Source organism: Microcaecilia unicolor, chromosome 9 (genome assembly GCF_901765095.1).
Source record: "Microcaecilia unicolor chromosome 9, aMicUni1.1, whole genome shotgun sequence".
In the NCBI taxonomy this organism is placed as follows: Eukaryota; Metazoa; Chordata; class Amphibia; order Gymnophiona; family Siphonopidae; genus Microcaecilia; species Microcaecilia unicolor.
The window spans coordinates 162,065,388-162,086,379 of record NC_044039.1 but is presented as its reverse complement, the minus strand read 5'-3'; the positions used below and the strand labels follow the sequence as shown (position 1 = coordinate 162,086,379).

Sequence of the window (20,992 nt, the reverse complement as noted above, 5' to 3'; positions counted from 1 at the left end):
AGAGGGACACTGTTGGTGTCCTTTGTTTTTCAGCAAGACCTGAATGCTATTATGAGATTATACTTTAAATCAACTAATCATATTTTTGCAGGTCAAAAGATCTGGCTTTACCCTGATGTAACCAAATTAACCCAAGAAAAAAGGAAAATGTTTCTATCTGTGGAGAATTATTTTAACTCCTATTATTAAGAAAGCGAATCTAGATTCTAGCCTGTCGTCTAGTTTTAGATTGGTGGTTAGCATCCCAATTCTATCAAAGATTTCTGAAGCGGTTGTGGCTCTCAGTTGACAGCCTATTTGGATCATCATTGCTGCTTAATCCCTTTGCAATTTGTCTTTAGGTCTTACCATAGTACCGAGTCCGCACTACTAATGCTAATCTCAGATGCTAAGATTAGCTTAGCCAAAGGAAAGGCCCTTATCTTGTTACAATTGGATGTAACGGCTGCATCTGACACTGTGGATTTTGACGCTTTGTTATTTAAACTTCGCTCCATTGGCATATCAGGTATGCTGGGCTCGATGGACCCTTGGTCTTTTCCCAGTGTGGCATTACTTATGTACTTATGTAATGTCCTATCATGGTTCAGGGAATTCTTACATCACAGACATTATGTTGCTAAGATGAACAATATTCTTTCAGGTCTCTGGACACCCCTCTTGTGGTGTCCCGCAGGGTTCCCCGTTATCCCCCATTTTGTTTAACATCTACATGTCCTTTTTTGATCATGCTTTTTCTGCCCTGAATGTAAATTTTTACTCATACATAGTTGATATGCTATTGTTGGTTCCTGTGAATGCAAATCCATCCATTAAAATATCCACTGTGGCCATTTGTATTACTAGAATTGAACATTATAGCTCAAACCACAGCTTTAAACTAAATAAAGAGAAAACTAAGCTACTCTGGTTGGATCATAATGTTAGTTCATTTCCCTCTGATTTGCAAATTACTCCATCCTTTTACCTTAAAGTTGATTGTACGTCCAAAGTACTAGGGGTCATTCTGGACTTTATTCTTTAGAACCACATGTTAATCATATTATTCAGACTGTATTTTTTAACCTTCAGCAACTACGGAATATCAGACATTATTTTAACAAACGACATTTTATTCTACATGTCCAGGTTCTTGCTTTCTCATTGTCATTTTTCACATGAAAAAATTTGATAGTGTTACTCCTTTATTGATTATGCTTCACTGGCTATCAATCCAAGCTCACATCCACTTTAAATTGCTTGCCTAGTCTTCAAGGTGTTTGACGGAACCAGTCCAGAGTACCTTATCGGCCTGCTCTCATTTCCTTCTAGAAACCAAATTTCTAAACATAGAGATCCTTATCTCTTGTTTTATCCATCTTTTTCTTGTGTGAGATTTAAGAAAACAAAAAGAACCTTCCGATGTTATCAGGCAGTCCATATTTGGCTCTCTTTACCATTATATCTATGTGTTTCCCCTTCATATAATAGGTTTTCAAGTTTTTACAAAAACTATCTTTAAAAAAATTTTTGAATCTGGATTAATCTACTGTAGCTGTTATCCTTGTTTATATTTATCTTTTGTTACCTGCTTTGAACTGCTATTACAGCAGGAGCTAGTGGGATATAAGAGCCATATTATTATTATTATTATGCATGACTTTGAGTTAATAGTAGCTTGTACCTTTTATTTTATGTTGTTTTGTTTCTTCATGAGTGGTTGAATCCCCCCCATCTATATTGAGAGCTTGGTTAAAAAGTCATGAATATTTATTTTGCCTGTATTTGATTTCCTCTTATGTTTGATTAATCTCATGATATTTTCAGGTATTGCTGGACAATGAATGTTTTCTTTGTATATGTAAAATCTGCATAAATAAAATAAAAAATAAGTGTGTATATTTACCCCTGCTCCCAAGCCGGTATAAATTTATGCAGGATCCTTTTACCCATTATTTCTGCAGCATTTGTGCTGGTATATGATAAAGACTCATGGAGGGGCATAATCGAATGGCGCCGGCCATCTCCGGGGCCGGCTATGCAAGTGGGCGGAGCCAACCGTATTTTCCAAAAAGATGGCCAGCCATCTTTTCTTTCACTAATATGGTTGGGGCTGGCTAAATCTCAATATTTAGGTCAAATCTTGAGATCGCCGGGTTTAGAGATGGCCGGCTTCGTTTTTCAGCCATAATCGAAAACGGGCCCGGCCATCTCAAATCCGGCGAAATGCAAGGTATTTGGTCATGGGAGGAGCCAGCATTTGTAGTGCACTGGTCACGCTGACATGCCAGGGCACCAACCGGGCACCCTAGGGGGCACCTACATGTGGGTACAGGGGCTTTTTGTTTGGGGGGGGGGTTTGGAGGGCTCCCATTTACCACCACAAGTGTAACAGGTAGGAGGGGATGGGCCTGGGTCCACCTGCCTGAAGTGCACTGCACCCCCATAAAACTGCTCCAGGTACCTGCATACTGCTGTCAGGGAGCTGGGTATGACATTTGAGGCTGGCATAGAGGCTGGCAAAAAAATGTTTAAATATTTTTTGGGGGGTCGGAGGGGGTTGGTGACCCCTAGGGGAGTAATTGGAGGTCATCCCCGATTCCCTCCAGTGGTCATCTGGTCCATTGGGGCACTTTTCTGAGGCTTGGTCGTAAAAATAAATGGACCAAGTGAAGCCGGCGAAATGCTCGTCAGAACCAGCCATCTTTTTTCCATTATCGGGCGAAGCCGGCCATCTTGTAACCACACCCCTGTCCTGCCTTCTGTAGCCTGCCGACACGCCCCCTTGAAGTTTGTCCGGCTCCGCGACAGAAAGCAGTTGGCACCGGCCAAAATTGGCTTTCGATTATACCAATTTGGCCGGATTCAGGAGATCGCCGGCCATCTCCCGATTTGTGTCAGAAGATGCCCGGTGATCTCTTTTGAAAATAAGCTGGCTCGGCATCTATGGCGCTCATTTTCAAAGCACTTAAACTTACAAAGTTTCATAGCTTACTATGTAAATTTGTAAGTCTAAGTGTTTTGAAAGTAGACCTCCATGTAACTTTGTAAGACTAAGTGCTTCGAAAATAAGCCTCCATGTGTCTACAGTGGGGGAAATAAGTATTTGATCCCTTGCTGATTTTGTAAGTTTGCCCACTGACAAAGACATGAGCAGCCCATAATTGAAGGGTAGGTTATTGGTAACAGTGAGAGATAGCACATCACAAATTAAATCCGGAAAATCACATTGTGGAAAGTATATGAATTTATTTGCATTCTGCAGAGGGAAATAAGTATTTGATCCCTCTGGCAAACAAGACCTAATACTTGGTGGCAAAACCCTTGTTGGCAAGCACAGCGGTCAGACGTCTTCTGTAGTTGATGATGAGGTTTGCACACATGTCAGGAGGAATTTTGGTCCACTCCTCTTTGCAGATCATCTCTAAATCATTAAGAGTTCTGGGCTGTCGCTTGGCAACTCGCAGCTTCAGCTCCCTCCATAAGTTTTCAATGGGATTAAGGTCTGGTGACTGGCTAGGCCACTCCATGACCCTAATGTGCTTCTTCCTGAGCCACTCCTTTGTTGCCTTGGCTGTATGTTTTGGGTCATTGTCGTGCTGGAAGACCCAGCCACGACCCATTTTTAAGGCCCTGGCGGAGGGAAGGAGGTTGTCACTCAGAATTGTACGGTACATGGCCCCATCCATTCTCCCATTGATGCGGTGAAGTAGTCCTGTGCCCTTAGCAGAGAAACACCCCCAAAACATAACATTTCCACCTCCATGCTTGACAGTGGGGACGGTGTTCTTTGGGTCATAGGCAGCATTTCTCTTCCTCCAAACACGGCGAGTTGAGTTCATGCCAAAGAGCTCAATTTTTGTCTCATCTGACCACAGCACCTTCTCCCAATCACTCTCGGCATCATCCAGGTGTTCACTGGCAAACTTCAGACGGGCCGTCACATGTGCCTTCCGGAGCAGGGGGACCTTGCGGGCACTGCAGGATTGCAATCCGTTATGTCGTAATGTGTTACCAATGGTTTTCGTGGTGACAGTGGTCCCAGCTGCCTTGAGATCATTGACAAGTTCCCCCCTTGTAGTTGTAGGCTGATTTCTAACCTTCCTCATGATCAAGGATACCCCACGAGGTGAGATTTTGCGTGGAGCCCCAGATCTTTGTCGATTGACAGTCATTTTGTACTTCTTCCATTTTCTTACTATGGCACCAACAGTTGTCTCCTTCTCGCCCAACGTCTTACTGATGGTTTTGTAGCCCATTCCAGCCTTGTGCAGGTGTATGATCTTGTCCCTGACATCCTTAGACAGCTCCTTGCTCTTGGCCATTTTGTAGAGGTTAGAGTCTGACTGATTCACTGAGTCTGTGGACAGGTGTCTTTCATACAGGTGACCATTGCCGACAGCTGTCTGTCATGCAGGTAACGAGTTGATTTGGAGCATCTACCTGGTCTGTAGGGGCCAGATCTCTTACTGGTTGGTGGGGGATCAAATACTTATTTCCCTCTGCAGAATGCAAATAAATTCATATACTTTCCACAATGTGATTTTCCGGATTTAATTTGTGATGTGCTATCTCTCACTGTTACCAATAACCTACCCTTCAATTATGGGCTGCTCATGTCTTTGTCAGTGGGCAAACTTACAAAATCAGCAAGGGATCAAATACTTATTTCCCCCACTGTATATAATTTCTCCTAAATAGACACCTACTTGGCCTCTCCACTTAGGTAACCTGTTATAATAGTACCCTCTTAAAGCCCAATTCTGCATAGGACATCTAGGTAAGACAAAGGACACCCAGGTTGGAACATTCACAAGTGACGCATGTTTGTCACTCTGGGCGAGTCACTTAATCCTCCATTGCTCCAGGTACAAAATAAGTACCTGTATATAATATGTAAACCACTTTGATTGTAACCACAGAAAGGCGGTATATCAAATCTTATTCCCATTTAACAAAAGACTCTTTGAACGTGTGGCACCTACAGCAGTAACTGCCATTTTACAAAGCAACACATTCCAAAAAAGAAAGGCATTACTCAGGGTTTGGCACATGTAAATACCAGCATATACATGCGTGAGTGGTGGATTTTGCAAACATGCCTGTCCAAGTGGAGTCAATTAAGAACCAAGGTCCAAAGCTCAAACTTTTGGAATTTTGAGATGGTTTTAAATATTAGAAACACAATCACTTGATGATGACTTTAAATATCCATATCTAAACTGGCTGTAAGTATTTTCTTAAATTTGGGTTTTTTTTCTGATTTCCTGTATTTTGAATGGAAGCCAATGTTTAATTTCTTGACAAGTATTGTTTGCTTGTTTTTCATTATATAAATCAATAAATAAATAATAATAATAATAAAAAAGAAACATAATCACAATTGCCACCTCAATCACTCCTCCAAGCCTCAGTTCCAAATGAGCAGCTGGTCGACAATTATCCATGACTGAGAGCAGTTATAAACTCAATGGGAAAACTGCTAAAGGAATATGACTATTTCCATTGCAAAACAGGAAATACATATATACTTTTCAGATTCACCCAAACCAGGCCCAGAACATACCCTCTTCAAAACTGCACGCCTCAGGTATATGGAAAAATTAATTCTTACCTGATAATTTTCTTTCCATTTAGTCCCAACAGATCAATCCAGAGACTTGTGGGTTGTGTCCCTCTACCAGCAGGTGGAGATAGAGAGAACCTCCGAGGTTTGCTATACGTGCACCTGTACAGCCAAGTAAACCTCGGTATGAACGATACCAAAGCAGTGGAATGGAAACAATAGAAAACTCTCCTGACACTGTCGGAACAAATTCCCAACATACTTCCACCACTTCCAAATGTATTTGTTTTTATTATTTTAATCAAATGAAGGAACATTCAGAACAATGAAACCCGAAAAAACTAACCAACTGAAACAAAACCGCAGACAATAAATCCGGGGGGGGGGGGCTCTGGATTGATCTGTTGGAACTAATGGAAAGAAAATTATAAGGTAAGAATTAATTTTTCCTTCCATAGCGTCCCACAGAACAATCCAGAGACTTGTGGGATATACCCAAGCAGTCCTCAAGTCGGGCAGGACACCCCCAACCCGGCAGAAATCACCGACGAGCCAAACACCACATCCTGCCGAGCTGCCACATCCACCCAATAATGATGACTGAACGTATGGACCGAAGCCTATGTAGCGGTTCTGCAGATATCTTCCAGAGAAACCAAATGGGACTCTGCATAGAAGGAAGCCTGAGCTCACATAGAATGAGCACAAATTTGCGCAGGGGCTTGCTTGCCCAATGACACGTAGGCCGGCCTCCCGCACCCAACGGGCTATGGTGGTCTTGGAAGCCATATGACCCTTCTTACTGCCTCCAAAAAGGACGAAGAGATGGTCAGAAAGACAAAATTCATTAGTCACCTCCAAATACCTGAGAAGAGCCCATCTCACGTCGAGGCACTGAAGAGCCCGGAATTGCTCGGGATAATCTTCCCGGCGAAAAGTCAGCAAATGCAGAGACTGCCCCAAATGGAAACGAGAAACCACCTTGGGCAAAAACGAAGGAACTGTCCTATTCGATACCCCTGCCTCCGTAAACCGCAGGAAGGGGTCTCTGCAAGAAAGAGCCTGCAACACTGAAATTCTCCGAGCCGAAGTAATGGCTACTAGGAAAATCGCCTTCAAGGTAAGATCCTTAACCGTAATCCCCAATAAGGGTTCAAAAGGAGGACGCTGAAGCGTTAAGAGAACTAGATTAAGGTTCCAGGATGGCAGAACTGGCACATGCGGAGGATGCAACCGATTTACGTCCCTCAAAAAACGAACCACATTCGGGTTGGAGGCAATCGACGCCCCCTGAAACCGGCCTCTAAAGCATGCCAGAGCTGTCGCCTGCACCTTAAGAGAACTCAATGAGTGATTTTTGTACACCCTCCTGAAGAAACACGAGGATAACCGATACCGAAGATGCTGACAATTCCGAACTTGCACACCATGAATCGAAGGTATGACACACCCTACCATAAGCTATCGAGGTGGATGTTTTCCGAGCCTGAAGCGTTGTAGCGATAACCGTATCCGGATACCCTTTCCTTTTCAACCACCCTTTCAAGGGCCAGGCCGTAAGACCAAAGGGGGAGGGATCCTCCATCATGACTGGTCCCTGCAGCAAGAGACCGTCCTGCGCCTGGAGCCTGAGAGGACGATCAAACAGGAGCCTGACCATATCCGCGTACCAGGGATGTCTGGGCCAATCCGGGGCCACCAGGATCACTCGACCGGGATGACTGGCAATGCGAGTCAGTAACCTGCCTACCATAGGCCATGGGGAAAAGCATAGAGCAGGCCCCTGGGCCAAGGTTGTAGAAGAGCACCGATGCCTTCTGAGCCCAGCTCTCTTCCCATGCTGAAGAAACAGGGAACCTTCGCATTGAATGCAGTGGCCATTAAGTCCATCACCGGCATCCCCCAACGGGCAGCTATCTGATCGAAGGCCAGAGGGGAGAGCGTCCACTCCCCCCGCTCCAACTAGTGGCGACTGAGAAAGTCCGCTTGCACATTCTGTGACCCCCGCTATATGAGCCGCTGTCAAGAGAGAGCGATGAGTCTCTGCCCAACGGCAGATCAGGGCCGCCTTGCACGCTAGGGGTGCACTCCTGGTGCCCCCCTGATGGTTCACGTAGGCAACCACCGTCGCAATGTCCGAGAGAACTCGAACTGGGCAACCACGGAGAAGAGACAGAAACTCCCGAAGGGCCAGATGAATTGCCCGCAACTCCAAGCGGTTGATGGACCAAGACGCCTCCATTGAGGTCCAAATGCACTGAGCCATCTGTTGGAGGCAATGAGCCCCCCAACCAGACAGCGACACATCCGTGGTCACGATCTTCCATTCCGGGGTTTGCAGAGGAATGCCTGACACCAGATTCTTTTGAATGAACCACCAGTGCATGATTGTGTGCAGACGGGTCGAACATGGCATCCGAACCTCGTAATCCTCTGAGAGAGGAGACCAACGGCTCAGAAGGTGCCACTGGAGGGGGTGCATGTGAGCTCTGGCCCACTTTACGATGTCCAAGGTGGAGACCATGGAACCCAGTAGTCCCAAGCCCGCGGGTTCAGAGTTTGGAATAAAGCTTGCAACTGACCCTGCAACCGCTATGCTCGAGCTGAAGAGAAAATATCCGTTCAGGTATCGAAGCACACTCCCAAGTATTCCAGCGTCTGGGGAGGGCGTAAGGCTGCACTTTAGGAAGTTGATCACCCAACCAAGCGATTGAAGCAACCCAACCACTCTGTCGGTTGCCCGTCGACTCTCCTCGAAAGAAGACACCCGCACAAGCCAGACGTCTAGATAAGGATGGACTTGAATCCCTTCCTTTCTGAGATAGGCTGCCACTATGACAAGGACCTTGGAAAAAGTCCGAGGTGCTGTGTCTAGGCCGAAGGGCATCGCTTTGAATTGAAAATGATGACCGAGCACTGCAAAGCAAAGAAAATGCCTGTGGGGAGGCCAAATTGGAATGTGTAAATAGGCCTCTTTGAGATCGAGAGACGTCAAAAACTCCCCTGGCTGTACCGCTGTGATCACCGAGCAGAGGGTTTCCATGTGGAAATGCCGAACCCGTAAGGACCTGTTGACACACTTGAGATCTAGGATGGGTTGCCAAGAACCGCCCTTTTTTCACACCACAAAATAAATGGAGTATCGACCGCACCCTCTTTCTGCTGGGAGTACAGGCTGGACGACTCCCAGTCGCTGTAAGTTGAGGAGGGTGTGATGAACTGCCCACACCTTGGTGGGAGATTTGCAAGGAGATTCCAGAAACGAGTCTACTATCGGACGAGCCAATTCCAACTTGTAGTCGTCTCTGATAACCTCCAAGACCCACCCGTCGCATGTTACCCTGGTCCACTCCACCAGGAATAGGGACAGCCTACCCCCAATAACTGGCTGGAGATGGACCAGGGCCCCATCATTGGGCAGACCTGGCTGCAGGCTGGTTTCTGTTACCGGAAAAGAAGGCCTGCCTGTCACCTCGAAAGGGCTGAGGTCTCTGAGAAGACTTTGTTCTCTGAAAAGAGGCCCCGCAACCTGGACGGTAACAACGTGTATCCCTAAACTTAGGTCTAGGTCCCGCCGGTCGCACAAATTTGGACCTGTCCTCTGGGAGGTGCTGGCCCTTAGTGTCACCGAGGTCCTTCACAATCTGTTCTAGCTCTGTCCCAAACAAAAGCTTTCCCCTAAAAGGAAGCCTTGCCAGCCGTGACTTAGAGGCCACGTCTGCAGCCCAATGTCGCAACCACAGCCAGTGACGTGCGGTGACCGCTAGGTAAACCTCCTTCGCTGAAACCCTCAAAAGATTATAAAGAAGATCCGCAAGGAAGGCTAAACTGGACTCTAAGGCCGGCAAAACAGCCACGAGGTCCTCCGGAGAGGAGGCTTTCTGTACCCACGATAAGCATGCCCGTGCCGCATAGGAGCCACAAACTGAAGCTTGCAGGGAAAGGGCCGCTACTTCAAAGGACAGCTTCACGCAAGTCTCCAACTTAAAATCCTGAGGGTCCTTGAGCGCCGTGCCACCCTCCACTGGGAGAGTGATTTTCTTAGTGACCGCTGTGATTAATGAATCCACCGTAAGAACCTTCAGCAAGTCTAGGTCAGCAGCAGGCAGTGCGTAAAGACACGACATAGCTCTAGCAACCTTAAGCCCACTGTCCGGCATATCCCATTGCTCCGAAATAAGGATTTTCATGGCCTCATGCACATGAAAGGGAAATGGGACTTGATATACCGCCTTTCTGAGGTTTTTGCAACTACATTCAAAGCGGTTTACATATATTCAGGTACTTATTTTGTACCAGGGGCAATGGAGGGTTAAGTGGCTTGCCCAGAATCACAAGGAACTGCGGTGGGAATTGAACTCAGTTCCCCCGGATCAAAGTCCACTGCACTAACCACTAGGCCACTCCTCCACTCCGGAGCAGGTGGGCATTTGGTGCCAGACATAATAGAGGGCACCAGACCTGTTCTCCCTGACTATTCAGGGGGTGAAATGGCAAAAACCTCAAAAGCCCTAATAATCAGGGAGGGAAGTTCTTCCCTGCAAAAAAAGCGGGCAGCCGTCGGGTCATCCCCCTCCTCAGAAGGCAGGGTGACCTCATCTGCCAAATCCAATGATTCTTAGGGAAAGCCTGGAGACAAAACCAGGCCATCTGTGTCAGATAGCTCCTCGGGATCCAAAATCTCCACCCGGGGACATTTTGGCAGGAAAAACTGAGAGGCTGCAGCAACTGAAGTTTGCTGAGGAAGAGACAGAGCTGCCTGAAGAGAAGCTCCTGACTTCTTCAGAAGAAAGGCATTGTGCATTAATAAAATAAAATCCGGGGGGGAAAAGGAACTGAAAGGGGAAGGGAAATGGGACTTGATATACCGCCTTTCTGAGGTTTTTGCAAATACATTCAAAGAGGTCTACATATATTCAGGTACTTATTTTGTACCAGGGGCAATGGAGGGTTAAGTGACTTGCCCAGAGTCACAAGGAGCTGCAGTGGGAATCGAACTCAGTTCCCCAGGATCAGAGTCCACTGCACTAACCACTAGGCTACTCCTCCACTCCCCTGCTCCCTCTAAATTGCTTTTCTCCATCGGCGCCTGTGCCACAGAAGCGCGCTGTGCCTCCTGTCTGTCAACCGCCACATGCAGAGCTGGTCACACCTGAGAGGAAAAAATGGCGCCCACCGATGTGCACTGCACTAACTGCCCTGAGGAAACCGCTGAAACTATCCCCTGCGCTTCGAACTCACTGGACACCTGAGGGGAACCCCCGTCGCGCTGAACACCCGCTGTGGGCTGACAGCGGCACGACTCACACTCCCCCGACACTGCTCTCTGGCCCCCACACCAGGAGCAGCGCTTAGGTAAGATGGCCGCCAGGTAGGAAGCTCTGTGGTGGGAGCTCCAAAGGTCTTGGGAAACGGACCTACCTGCGCTGTTCTGGGCCATCCTAGGCTCGACCGGACCGAGGCTTCGTGGGAACCGACTAGGGGGCCACGAGTTGACTGCGACTGCCCTGGTGAGCGCCAGCGAAGGCGAGCGAACCTGGGGTCCGTGCAGATCAAGGCGAGTTTCCCCGGTCTGAGGTTCGCTTCCCCGGCGCTCCCGCTGCAGTGCGACCCCCCGGGAGAGCCCGAATCGCGGGTTGACGCCGAGTTCGCCGATCCGTGAGCTCCGTGTGCTCACCTCGGCCGTCGTGCTCCCCGGCAGGAACTGCCCGGGACCGTGTCGGCTAGGAGTCGGAGGGAGATCGCCTGTGGCCTGTAGTGCGGGCCCGGCCTCGTGGCACGAGCCCGGTCCGGGCGGCGTGTGGGCCTCTTCAGTGGGTGTTCGCGGATCTGCCAGCCCAGCGATCTGGGGACCCACTGCACCACCGCAGCGATCCCGGGCCCAGCAGCCCGACGCCCACGTTGCCCTTCCCGCCGCGTGGCGCGGCCAGCCTCCACCGCGAATCTTCCACACTGGGCTGTCGGTGCACAACGAAGCAGTCTTCCACAGGCACCACGGATCAGCAAATCTCCCTGCATCAGGAGGAAGTATTGACGCTCCAGCAAAACTCGTTTGCTGATTGAGGGCAGCCCAGCTCAGTTGCTCGGTTGCTCTGAGAGCACCCCAGCTACTCCAGCTTTCCCTGGTCCACCCGAGCCTGCCTCTCTCCGCTTGCCTGCTACAGTCTGACGGTTCCAGCTTGTTCCAGTCCGCTGATCCAGCTTCCCCCTGCTTGCTCCAATCCAGCCGGTCTACCGTGTTCCAGTCCGCCTGTTCTCAGCTTGGCTTGTTCCGATCCGGTCCGCCTGACCCCAGATTGTTCCGGCCCACCAGTTTCCCAGCTTGTTCCAGTCCGCCTGATCCCAGCTTGTTCAAGTCCGCCGATCCCAGCTTGTTCCAGTCCGCCTGAGCCCATCCTGTTCCAGTTCGCCGATCCAGCGTCCCCCTTGTTTGTTCCAGTCCATCTACTCCAGCCTGCTTGTTCCAGTCCAAACGCTCTAGTGTGTTCCAGTCCGCCTGCTCCAAGCTCGTTCCAGTCTGCATGATCCCATCTTGTTCCAGTCCGCCCGATCCCAGCTTGCTCCAGTCCACCAATCCAGCTTCCCTGTTTGCTCCAGCGTTCCAGCTTCTCCCTTCTTGTTCCAGCCCATCTGCTTCAGCCTACTTGCTCCGGTACACCTGCTCCGATCCCAGCTTGTTCCAGTCCACCGATCCAGCTTCCCTGTTTGCTCCAGCATTCCAGTCCGACTGTTCCAGCTTCCCTGTTTGCTCCAGCGTTCCAGTCCGACTGTTCCAGCTTCTCTTTGCTTGCTTTAGCCTACTTGCTCCGGTAGGTATACCTGCTCCAGCGTTCCAGTCCGACTGTTCCAGCTTCTCCTTGCTTGCTTCAGCCTACTTGCTCCGGTACACCTGCTCCAGCCTACCTACTCCAGTACATCTGCTCCAGCGTGTTCCAGTCCGCCTGAACCAGCTTCTCCCTGCTTATTCCAGTACACCTGCTCCAGTCTACCTGAACCAGCTTCTCCCTGCTTATTCCAGTACCTGCTCCAGCCTGCCTGCTCCAGCTCATCTGCTCCAGCGTGTTCCAATCCACCTGAACCAGCTTCTCCCTGCCTGTCTCAGTCCATCTGCTCCAGACTGCCTGCTCCAGCTTCTCCCTGCTCGTTCCTATTCATCTGCACCAGCTTGCTCCAGCCCACCTGCTAGCTTGTCAGCCATTGACTTACTTGCCTACTAGCTTACTAGCCCGCTAACTCACCAGCCATTGACATACCTGCTCTCCAGTTTCTCCCTGCTCACTCCTGTCCTCCTGCATCAGTATGCTCCAGCCCGCCTGCTAACTTGTCAGCCCTTAACTTACCTGCTCTCCAGCGTCTCCCTGCTCATTCCTGTCCATCGGCACCAGCATGCCCCAACCCGCCTGCTAGCCTGTCTCCCACTGATTTACCTGCCGATCTGCTAACTTGTCAACCTACCTGCCTCACTGCTTGTTCCAGCCCACCTGCCTCTCCCTGCTCGTTCCTGTCCATCCGCACCAGCTTGCTTCACCCCGCCTACAAGCTTGCAGCCACTGCTGCACTTGCCTGCCTCCTAACTTGCCAGCCACTCACTTACCCACTCTCCAGCACATCAATCCCTCCAATTCCAAGCCTCCGGCTCTTCGCTCTGTCACTACACTTACACCTGTCACACTGTAACCACTACTTATGGCCCCTGTCCACATCTTCTTCCTTGCCCTGTCCCTTCCTAATCTTTTTCCCCTCCCCTTACCGCTGTCTACCGCTGGAACCCATTGCCCACCTGTGTTCCCTCCCATCCTGCCCGCTACGGCATCCCTCACCACCTCACCATCTCTCCTGTCCCCCTCCTCCTTCCTAGCCCTTAATCTCCAACACCTCCTTCCTACCATTAACCCTTCACCATTCCTCCTAAGTGCACCCCGTCTTCGTCGCCTTCGTCGCCCGACCTCCCCCACCCTCCTCCGCACTCTCTTGCTCCTCCTCCTGCTATCCGCGGGAGACATTAACCCTAATCCAGGCCCCCCCCACCTGTCCTCCTCCTTTCCATGCAAACGCTTCCGTGATGTCTCCAACCTCGTCCCTATTCCCCTCCTCCCCCCCTCTTCCCTCCCCTTCTCATGTGCCTTGTGGAATGCCCACTCGATCGGCAACAAACTGCCCTTCACTCACGATCTCTTCATCTCTCGTTCCCTCCAACTGCTCGCCCTAACTGAAACCTGGCTCTCCCCTGACGACTCTGCCTCAGTCGCGGCCCTCTGTCATGGAGGCTATCTCTTCTCCCACACTCCCCGCCCAGATGGCCGCGGTGGAGGCGTCGGGCTACTTCTCTCACCCTCCTGTAGTTTCCAACCCCTCCTCCTACCGCAGTCTCACTGCTTCTCGTCCTTCGAAGCTCACTCCATCCGGCTATTCTATCCATTACCACTCAGAGTTGCAGTCATCTACCGCCCCCCTGACAAGCCCCTCTCTTCATTCCTTACTGACTTCGACGCTTGGCTCACCGTCTTTCTTGATCCCGCATCTCCTTCCCTCATTCTTGGTGATTTTAACATTCACGTTGACAACCCATCCAATGCCTACGCTTCTAAATTCCTTACTCTGATATCCTCCTTTAACCTCCGACTATGCTCTACCACCCCTACTCACCGTGATGGCCATTGTCTCGACCTCGTTCTCGTCTCTTCCTGCTCACCTTCCAATTTCTGCACCTCAGTCCTTCCTATCTCAGATCATCACCTAATTACCCTCACACTTCATCACCCTCCTCCTCAACCTCGCCCAACTATAACCACGGCCTTCAGGAATCTCCAAGCTGTCGACCCCCCTACCCTATCCTCCCACATCTCCAATCTCTTCCCTTCCATCTCGTCTTCTGAATCTGTCGACACGGCTGTCTCTACCTACAATGAAACTCTCTCCACCGCTCTGGATACCCTAGCACCATCTGTCTCTCGCCCCACTAAGCGCACTAATCCTCAGCCCTGGTTAACCCCCTGCATCCGTTACCTTCGCTCCTGCACCCGATCTGCTGAACGACTCTGGAGGAAATCTCGCACCCTATCAGACTTCACCCATTACAAATTCATGCTATCCTCCTTCCAGTCCTCCCTATTCCTTGCCAAACAGGAATATTATTCTCAATTAACCAATTCTCTTGGCTCCAACCCTCGTCGCCTCTTTGCCACCCTCAACTCCCTACTTAAAGTACCCTCCGCTCCCACCCCTCCCTCACTCTCTCCTCAATCACTAGCTGACCACTTCCGCGATAAAGTGCAGAAGATCAACCTTGAATTCACTTCCAAGCCTTCTCCTCCCTGTGACTTCTTAACCCACTCCCTCAACCAACCTAACCCGGCCTCCTTTTCCTCCTTCCCTGAGATCACCGAAGAGGAAACTGCTCGCCTTCTTTCTTCCTCGGATCCCATTCCCACCAATCTGCTTACCAACATCTCTCCTACAGTTAACCCCTCAATCTGTCACATCCTCAACCTCTCTCTCTCCACTGCTACTGTCCCTGACACCTTCAAGCACGCAGTAGTCACACCACTTCTCAAAAAACCATCACTTGACCCCACCTGTCCCTCCAACTACTGCCCCATCTCTCTTCTACCCTTCCTCTCCAAATTACTTGAACGTGCTGTCCACAGCCGTTGCTTTGACTTCCTCTCCTCTCAGGCTGTCCTCGACCCGCTTCAATCTGGCTTTCGCCCACTACACTCGACAGAAACAGCACTCTCTAAAGTCTGCAATGACCTGTTCCTCGCCAAATCCAAAGGCCATTACTCCATCCTCATCCTCCTCGACCTATCCGCCGCCTTTGACACCGTCAATCATAATTTACTTCTTGACACACTGTCCTCATTTGGGTTCCAGGGCTCCGTCCTCTCCTGGTTCTCCTCGTATCTTTCCCAATGCACCTTCAGAGTATCTTCTAATGGCTCCTCTTCCACCCCCGTCCCGCTCTCTGTTGGGGTTCCCCAAGGATCTGTCCTTGGACCACTTCTCTTCTCGATATACACCTCTTCCCTAGGCTCGTTGATCTCATCTCATGGTTTCCAGTATCATCTCTATGCCGATGACACCCAGCTTTACCTCTCCACTCCCGACATCACAGTTGAAACCCAGGCCAAAGTTTCAGCCTGCCTTTCCGACATCGCTGCCTGGATGTCCAACCGGCATCTGAAACTGAACATGACAAAGACTGAGCTCCTTATCTTTCCACCCAAACCCTCTTCTCCTCTTCCCCCACTTTCCGTCTCTGTTGACAACACCCTCATCCTCCCCGTCTCTTCAGCACGCAATCTCGGAGTCATCTTCGATTCCTCCCTCTCCTTCTCTGCCCATATCCAACAGACAGCTAAGACCTGTCGCTTCTTCCTCTATAATATTAGCAAAATTCGCCCATTCCTCTCTGAACAGACCACCCGAACCCTCGTCCACTCGCTCGTTACCTCTCGTCTTGACTATTGCAACCTTCTCCTCGCTGGCCTCCCGCTTAGCCACCTATCCCCCCTTCAATCTGTCCAAAATTCCGCCGCACGTCTTATCTACCGCGTGAACCGATACTCTCATATCACCCCCCTCCTCAAGTCGCTTCACTGGCTCCCAATCCACTACCGTATACAGTTCAAGCTTCTCCTATTGACCTTCAAGTGCACTCAATCTGCTGCCCCCCATTACCTCTCTACCCTCCTCTCCCCGTATGTTCCCACCCGTAACCTCCGCTGTCAGGACAAATCACTCCTATCTGTACCCTTCTCCACCACCGCTAACTCCAGACTCCGCCCCTTCTGCCTCGCATCACCTTATGCCTGGAACAGACTTCCCGAGCCCATACGCCATGCGCCCTCCCTGCCCATCTTCAAGTCCTTACTCAAGGCCCATCTCTTCTCCCTTGCTTTTGGCGCCTAACACCTTCCCCATTCCTGTTACCTACACTGACTACGTAGTCTGTTACCGTTAGATTGTAAGCTCTCTTGAGCAGGGACTGTCCCTCCCCATGTTTAAACTTGTACAGCGCTGCGTAACCCTGGCAGCGCTATAGAAATGCTAAGTAGTAGTAGTAGTAGTAGCCGCCTCAGAGGGCACTGACATGCTCCACAAACGCCTGCCCCTCAAACAGACTCGGTAGCCCGTCTAGCTCCTCCAGGGCCGTGCCGACACGGTAAGCGAGGTAAGCACGGCAGGGGGGCACCGTCCTCTGGGGGGCGCTGCCACCGCCGCACCATGCTTACCTCGCCCTCCCGCTCCCATGTCCCAACTGCCCGCCCTCTTCTCCCCCCCCCCCCAAAGATTCCTTTCCTTTTTTTTCCTTTTAAATTTACCTCCGTCCGGCAACGCAGCGTCAGTGAAGGAGGCGGCGCTCCCGACGTCTCTAGCCAGCCTTCCCTTCGCTCAGTGTTCTGCCTTCTTCTGACGTCAAGGAAATGACGTCAGAAGAAGGCGGGACACTGAGCGAAGGGAAGGCTGGCTAGAGACGTCGGGAGCGCCGCTTCCTTCAGATGCTGCGCTGCCGGACGGAGGTAAATTTAAAAGAAAAAAAAAAGGAAAGGGATCTTGGGGGGGAGGAGAAGAGGGCGGGCAGTTGGGACATGGGAGCGGGAGGGCAGGGGAGAGAGAGGAGCATGGATGAGAGGGGAGAGAGGAGCATGGATGGGAGAGAGGGGAATTGCTGGATAGAGATGAATGGAGGGGGCAGGGGACAGATGGGCATGGATGGTAATTGATTGCAGAGCTCAGGGAGAGAGGGGAATTGCTGGATAGGGATGAATGGAGGGGGCAGGGGACAGATGGGCATGGATGGATATGGATTGCAGGGCTCAGGGAGAGAGGAAATTGCTGGATAGGGATGAATGGAGGGGGTAGGGGACAGATGGGCATGGATGGATATGGATTGCAGGGCTCAGGGAGAGAGGGGAATTGCTGGATAGGGATGAATGGAGGGGGCAGGGGACAGATGGGCATGGATGGATATGGATTGCAGGACTCAGGGAGAGAGGAAATTGCTGGATAGAGATGAATGGAGGGGACAGATGGGCATGGATGGATATGGATTGCAGGGCTCAGGGAGAGAGGGGAATTGCTGGATAGAGATGAATGGAGGGGACAGATGGACATGGATGGATATGGATTGCAGGGCTCAGGGAGAGAGGGGAATTGCTGGATAGGGATGAATGGAGGGGGCAGGGGATATAGAGCAAGAAATGAAGAAGAAAGGAGGAAAGTAAAGAAATAAATGGAAAGGAAGCTCTGGAAACGGAGTTAAGAGGACAGATAGCAGCAGAATCAGATACTGGGCCAGCATGATCAGAAAAAGAAAGTCACCAGACAACAAAGGTAGAAAAAAATCATTTTATTTTCATTTTAGTGTTTGGAATATGTCCAATTTGAGAATTTACATCTGCTATCTTATTTTGCAATGTATAGCAATTTGTTTCTAAGAATATTGCTGACAATTCCTGTCAGTGTGGCATGTGGTGAGCGATCATTTTCACGGGGGGGGGGGGGGGCCTCAACTGATAGTCTGCAGGGGGGCGCCAGAGACCCTAGGCACGGCCCTGAGCTCCTCCGTATGATTAAACAAAAACAAAGTCTCTTAAACAGATACCTACCTTTTTCTTTTTTTTTACTCAGGAGAGAAAGGCAACACCCGATCAGGCCCACAGCTCTGGGCAATGGAGGAAAGGTAGGGGGAGACCGTGAGGGACCTGGCACCACAAGGTGTACACCAGAAGCTACAAACAGCCACTCAACCCCTGACTGTGCTAAACTAGGCCCAAAGGACACCAATAGCCAGATCAAACCACATCTGCACAGAGATGTCACTCCACCTGCTAGATAGAGAGAATACTGAGGTTTACTTGGCTGCACAGGTCCACGTATAGCAAACCTCAGAGGTTCTCTCTATCTCCACCTGCTGGTACAGGGACACATCCCACATGTCTCTGGATTGATTTGTGGGACCCTATGGAAGTGTGTAATTAGCGACTTTTCTAAAATTAGATATGTATGGCCATTTGCACATGTAAATCTGCTTTTTTATATGTACAAATGGCAACTAACCCTTCTAAAATGACTACCTTAATATTTTTTAAAGAAGCATCATATAAATTGTTATGATTAATAATTATATGTTTTATTGTCAAAATAGTTCTTAGGTACTACTAACCTGTCCTTATAAACCCAGCAGGAAAGCTTGTCACGTGGTGTAGGAGGCTGGCCTTTAAAGTTCTGAATTTTTTTCCACAAATATGTACCATCTCTTGTTCGCAGGTTAACATAATAGAGCTAAAAAATTAAATCTCAGAAATGTTTGTCATAATAAATATTTAGGGAAATTAACTATAACCAAGTTAGCACCAGTAATATAAATAACAGAATAAGTGAAGAGTCCTTTTAATTTCTTGCATGAGCAAGGAACCTTAGTAGTTCTGAAAGCTTCCATTTGAAAATTTTTTAATTAATCTAATAAAGAGAGCGGCCCAATATTCAGCCGGAAGCGTTCGGTGATTTGCTGACCACTGCTGGCATTATGCCTGGAAATTCAATGCTAGGCCATGTCCAGACTTCAGCACTGAATTTCCAGGTTTGCAGAGCCAGCTAATGCATAGCCCAGTAGTTTCCAAACCTGGTCCTGGAGGCACCCAGCCAGTCAAGTTTTCAGGATATCCAAAATAAATATTCATGCGAGAGATTTGCATGCAGTGGAGGCAGTGCATGCAAATTTCTCTCATGAATATTCATTGTAGAAATCCTGAAAACCTGACTGGCTGGGGTGCCTCCAGGACCAGGTTTGGGAACCACTGGCATAGCTGGTTAAGTGTGATATTCAGCACTTAACTGGTTATGGGGCACTGCATAAAGATAGGACTGACTTTTATGTGGTTTTATTTATGCGGTTACCTTGGCCAATTAAGTGCTGAATACTGGCACTTAACTGGCCAAGTGCTGAGACTGCCCTGGAATGCCCTCAGAACACCAGTTTTTGAAATAGGTGCTAACTGGACATTTTCAGCAACGCTACCCAGTTAAGTACCACTGAAAATGACTGGTTAGCCCCGAACAGGTTGGTTAAATCACTTTAAATATTGACCACACCTTTTAGGCCTATATACTAATAGTGCAGTACTTAACTGTTAGCACATGCTAATTGAAGTGTTAAATAGATAACATGCAAACTTTCATTTTGGGGCAGGAAATGGATCCAGACTGCAGAACAGATAATGTTAACACAGCAGGTAATGCAGAACAGGTAATGCTACTTCAAGAGGTGAAGTTAACTGTATCACATAATATCAGCTGTGCTGTTAATACACCATAGCAGCTTTTTCTCCACATTAACTGTACAGCAGCCCTCCCAAAAGTATTAGTAATGGTCCCAATAGCTAACTCAGATTCTGCAATTACCTTGCTATTACCAGAGCTATTACCAGGTTGTAGTAAACAGGGGCCTTTATATTTTATGAATAAACTGGATTAATTTCATGATCCTGCTTAAAGAGATACTCACAGCTCTTTGGATCGTGCATATAGCAACTGATGTGCTTCCTCAGTACACCTGTTCATTGCTATCTAAAACCGCTGCTCTCCTGGGTCTCCAGAAGTGAAGATATTGCATCAAACTAGTGCTATACTATCTTTCCTTAAACATTCAACTGTGTGATCTGCAAGCAGTCTTAGAAAATTAGTCATCATTCACACATTGTCACCAACTCTTATAAAGAGTATAGCAGCAATTAAGATATTATTATGAGACCAATCAAGGGACAAGAATCTAATACTACTTACAGAACACTATCAAATTAAAAATATTCCTCACCTGATTGCTATATCCTTTATCATCATATCCTCCAAAAATATACAACATGCCATTTATGCAAGTGCCACAGCTTCCTGACATTGAGGGTGGTAATTCTCCTTCCATAAGATGCATTGTCCTATAGGTCAGAAAATAAGAAGCTTTCACATTCCATTTAACAAAATGTCTAAACATCAATAAATACTTCAAGAAACAGGAATAGGTGTAGATATTCTCAGTGGTGGGGACCATTTTAGTGGAAAAAAATTCCCTGAGGAATTGCGGTGTGAAGTAAGTTAATTACATTTCCATAAAGGAGCTAAGATATGGATGTGGCAGCTAGCCAGTGGGGCAGTGTAATAAAGGAAAAATATGGTCTTACCTGCTAAATTTATTTCCTTGAGTCCAACCAGACTAGTCCAATATGTATGGATTGTGGTCATTGGCAAGCAGATAGAGACAGAGACTTAAGAGCTGTGAGTTCTACTCTACGATAGGTATTGTAGAGGCACAGCTCACAGTATTTATTTATTTATTTATTGCATTTTTATCCCACCTCTTTGCAGGCTCAATGTGGCTTACAATACATCATGAATGGTGGACATATATTAGAAAATAGACATTTAGTGATACAGAAGGATCTTGGGTAA

At 48.7% G+C, this 20,992-nt stretch overlaps 1 protein-coding gene across 3 annotated transcripts in view; it reads right to left on the bottom strand.

Moving 5' to 3' along the window:
* KLHDC1 (kelch domain containing 1) overlaps positions 1–20,992 on the bottom strand; it is a 245,909-nt gene that overhangs the window by 186,867 nt on the left and 38,050 nt on the right. For all 3 annotated transcript variants that reach the window (XM_030214325.1, XM_030214326.1, XM_030214327.1), the window contains exons 3-4: positions 20,364–20,481; positions 18,714–18,832 (exon numbers count right to left, since the gene is read on the bottom strand). In XM_030214325.1, coding sequence (XP_030070185.1) covers positions 18,714–18,832; positions 20,364–20,481 — 237 coding nt within the window. The remainder of the gene's footprint in view (positions 1–18,713; positions 18,833–20,363; positions 20,482–20,992) is intronic.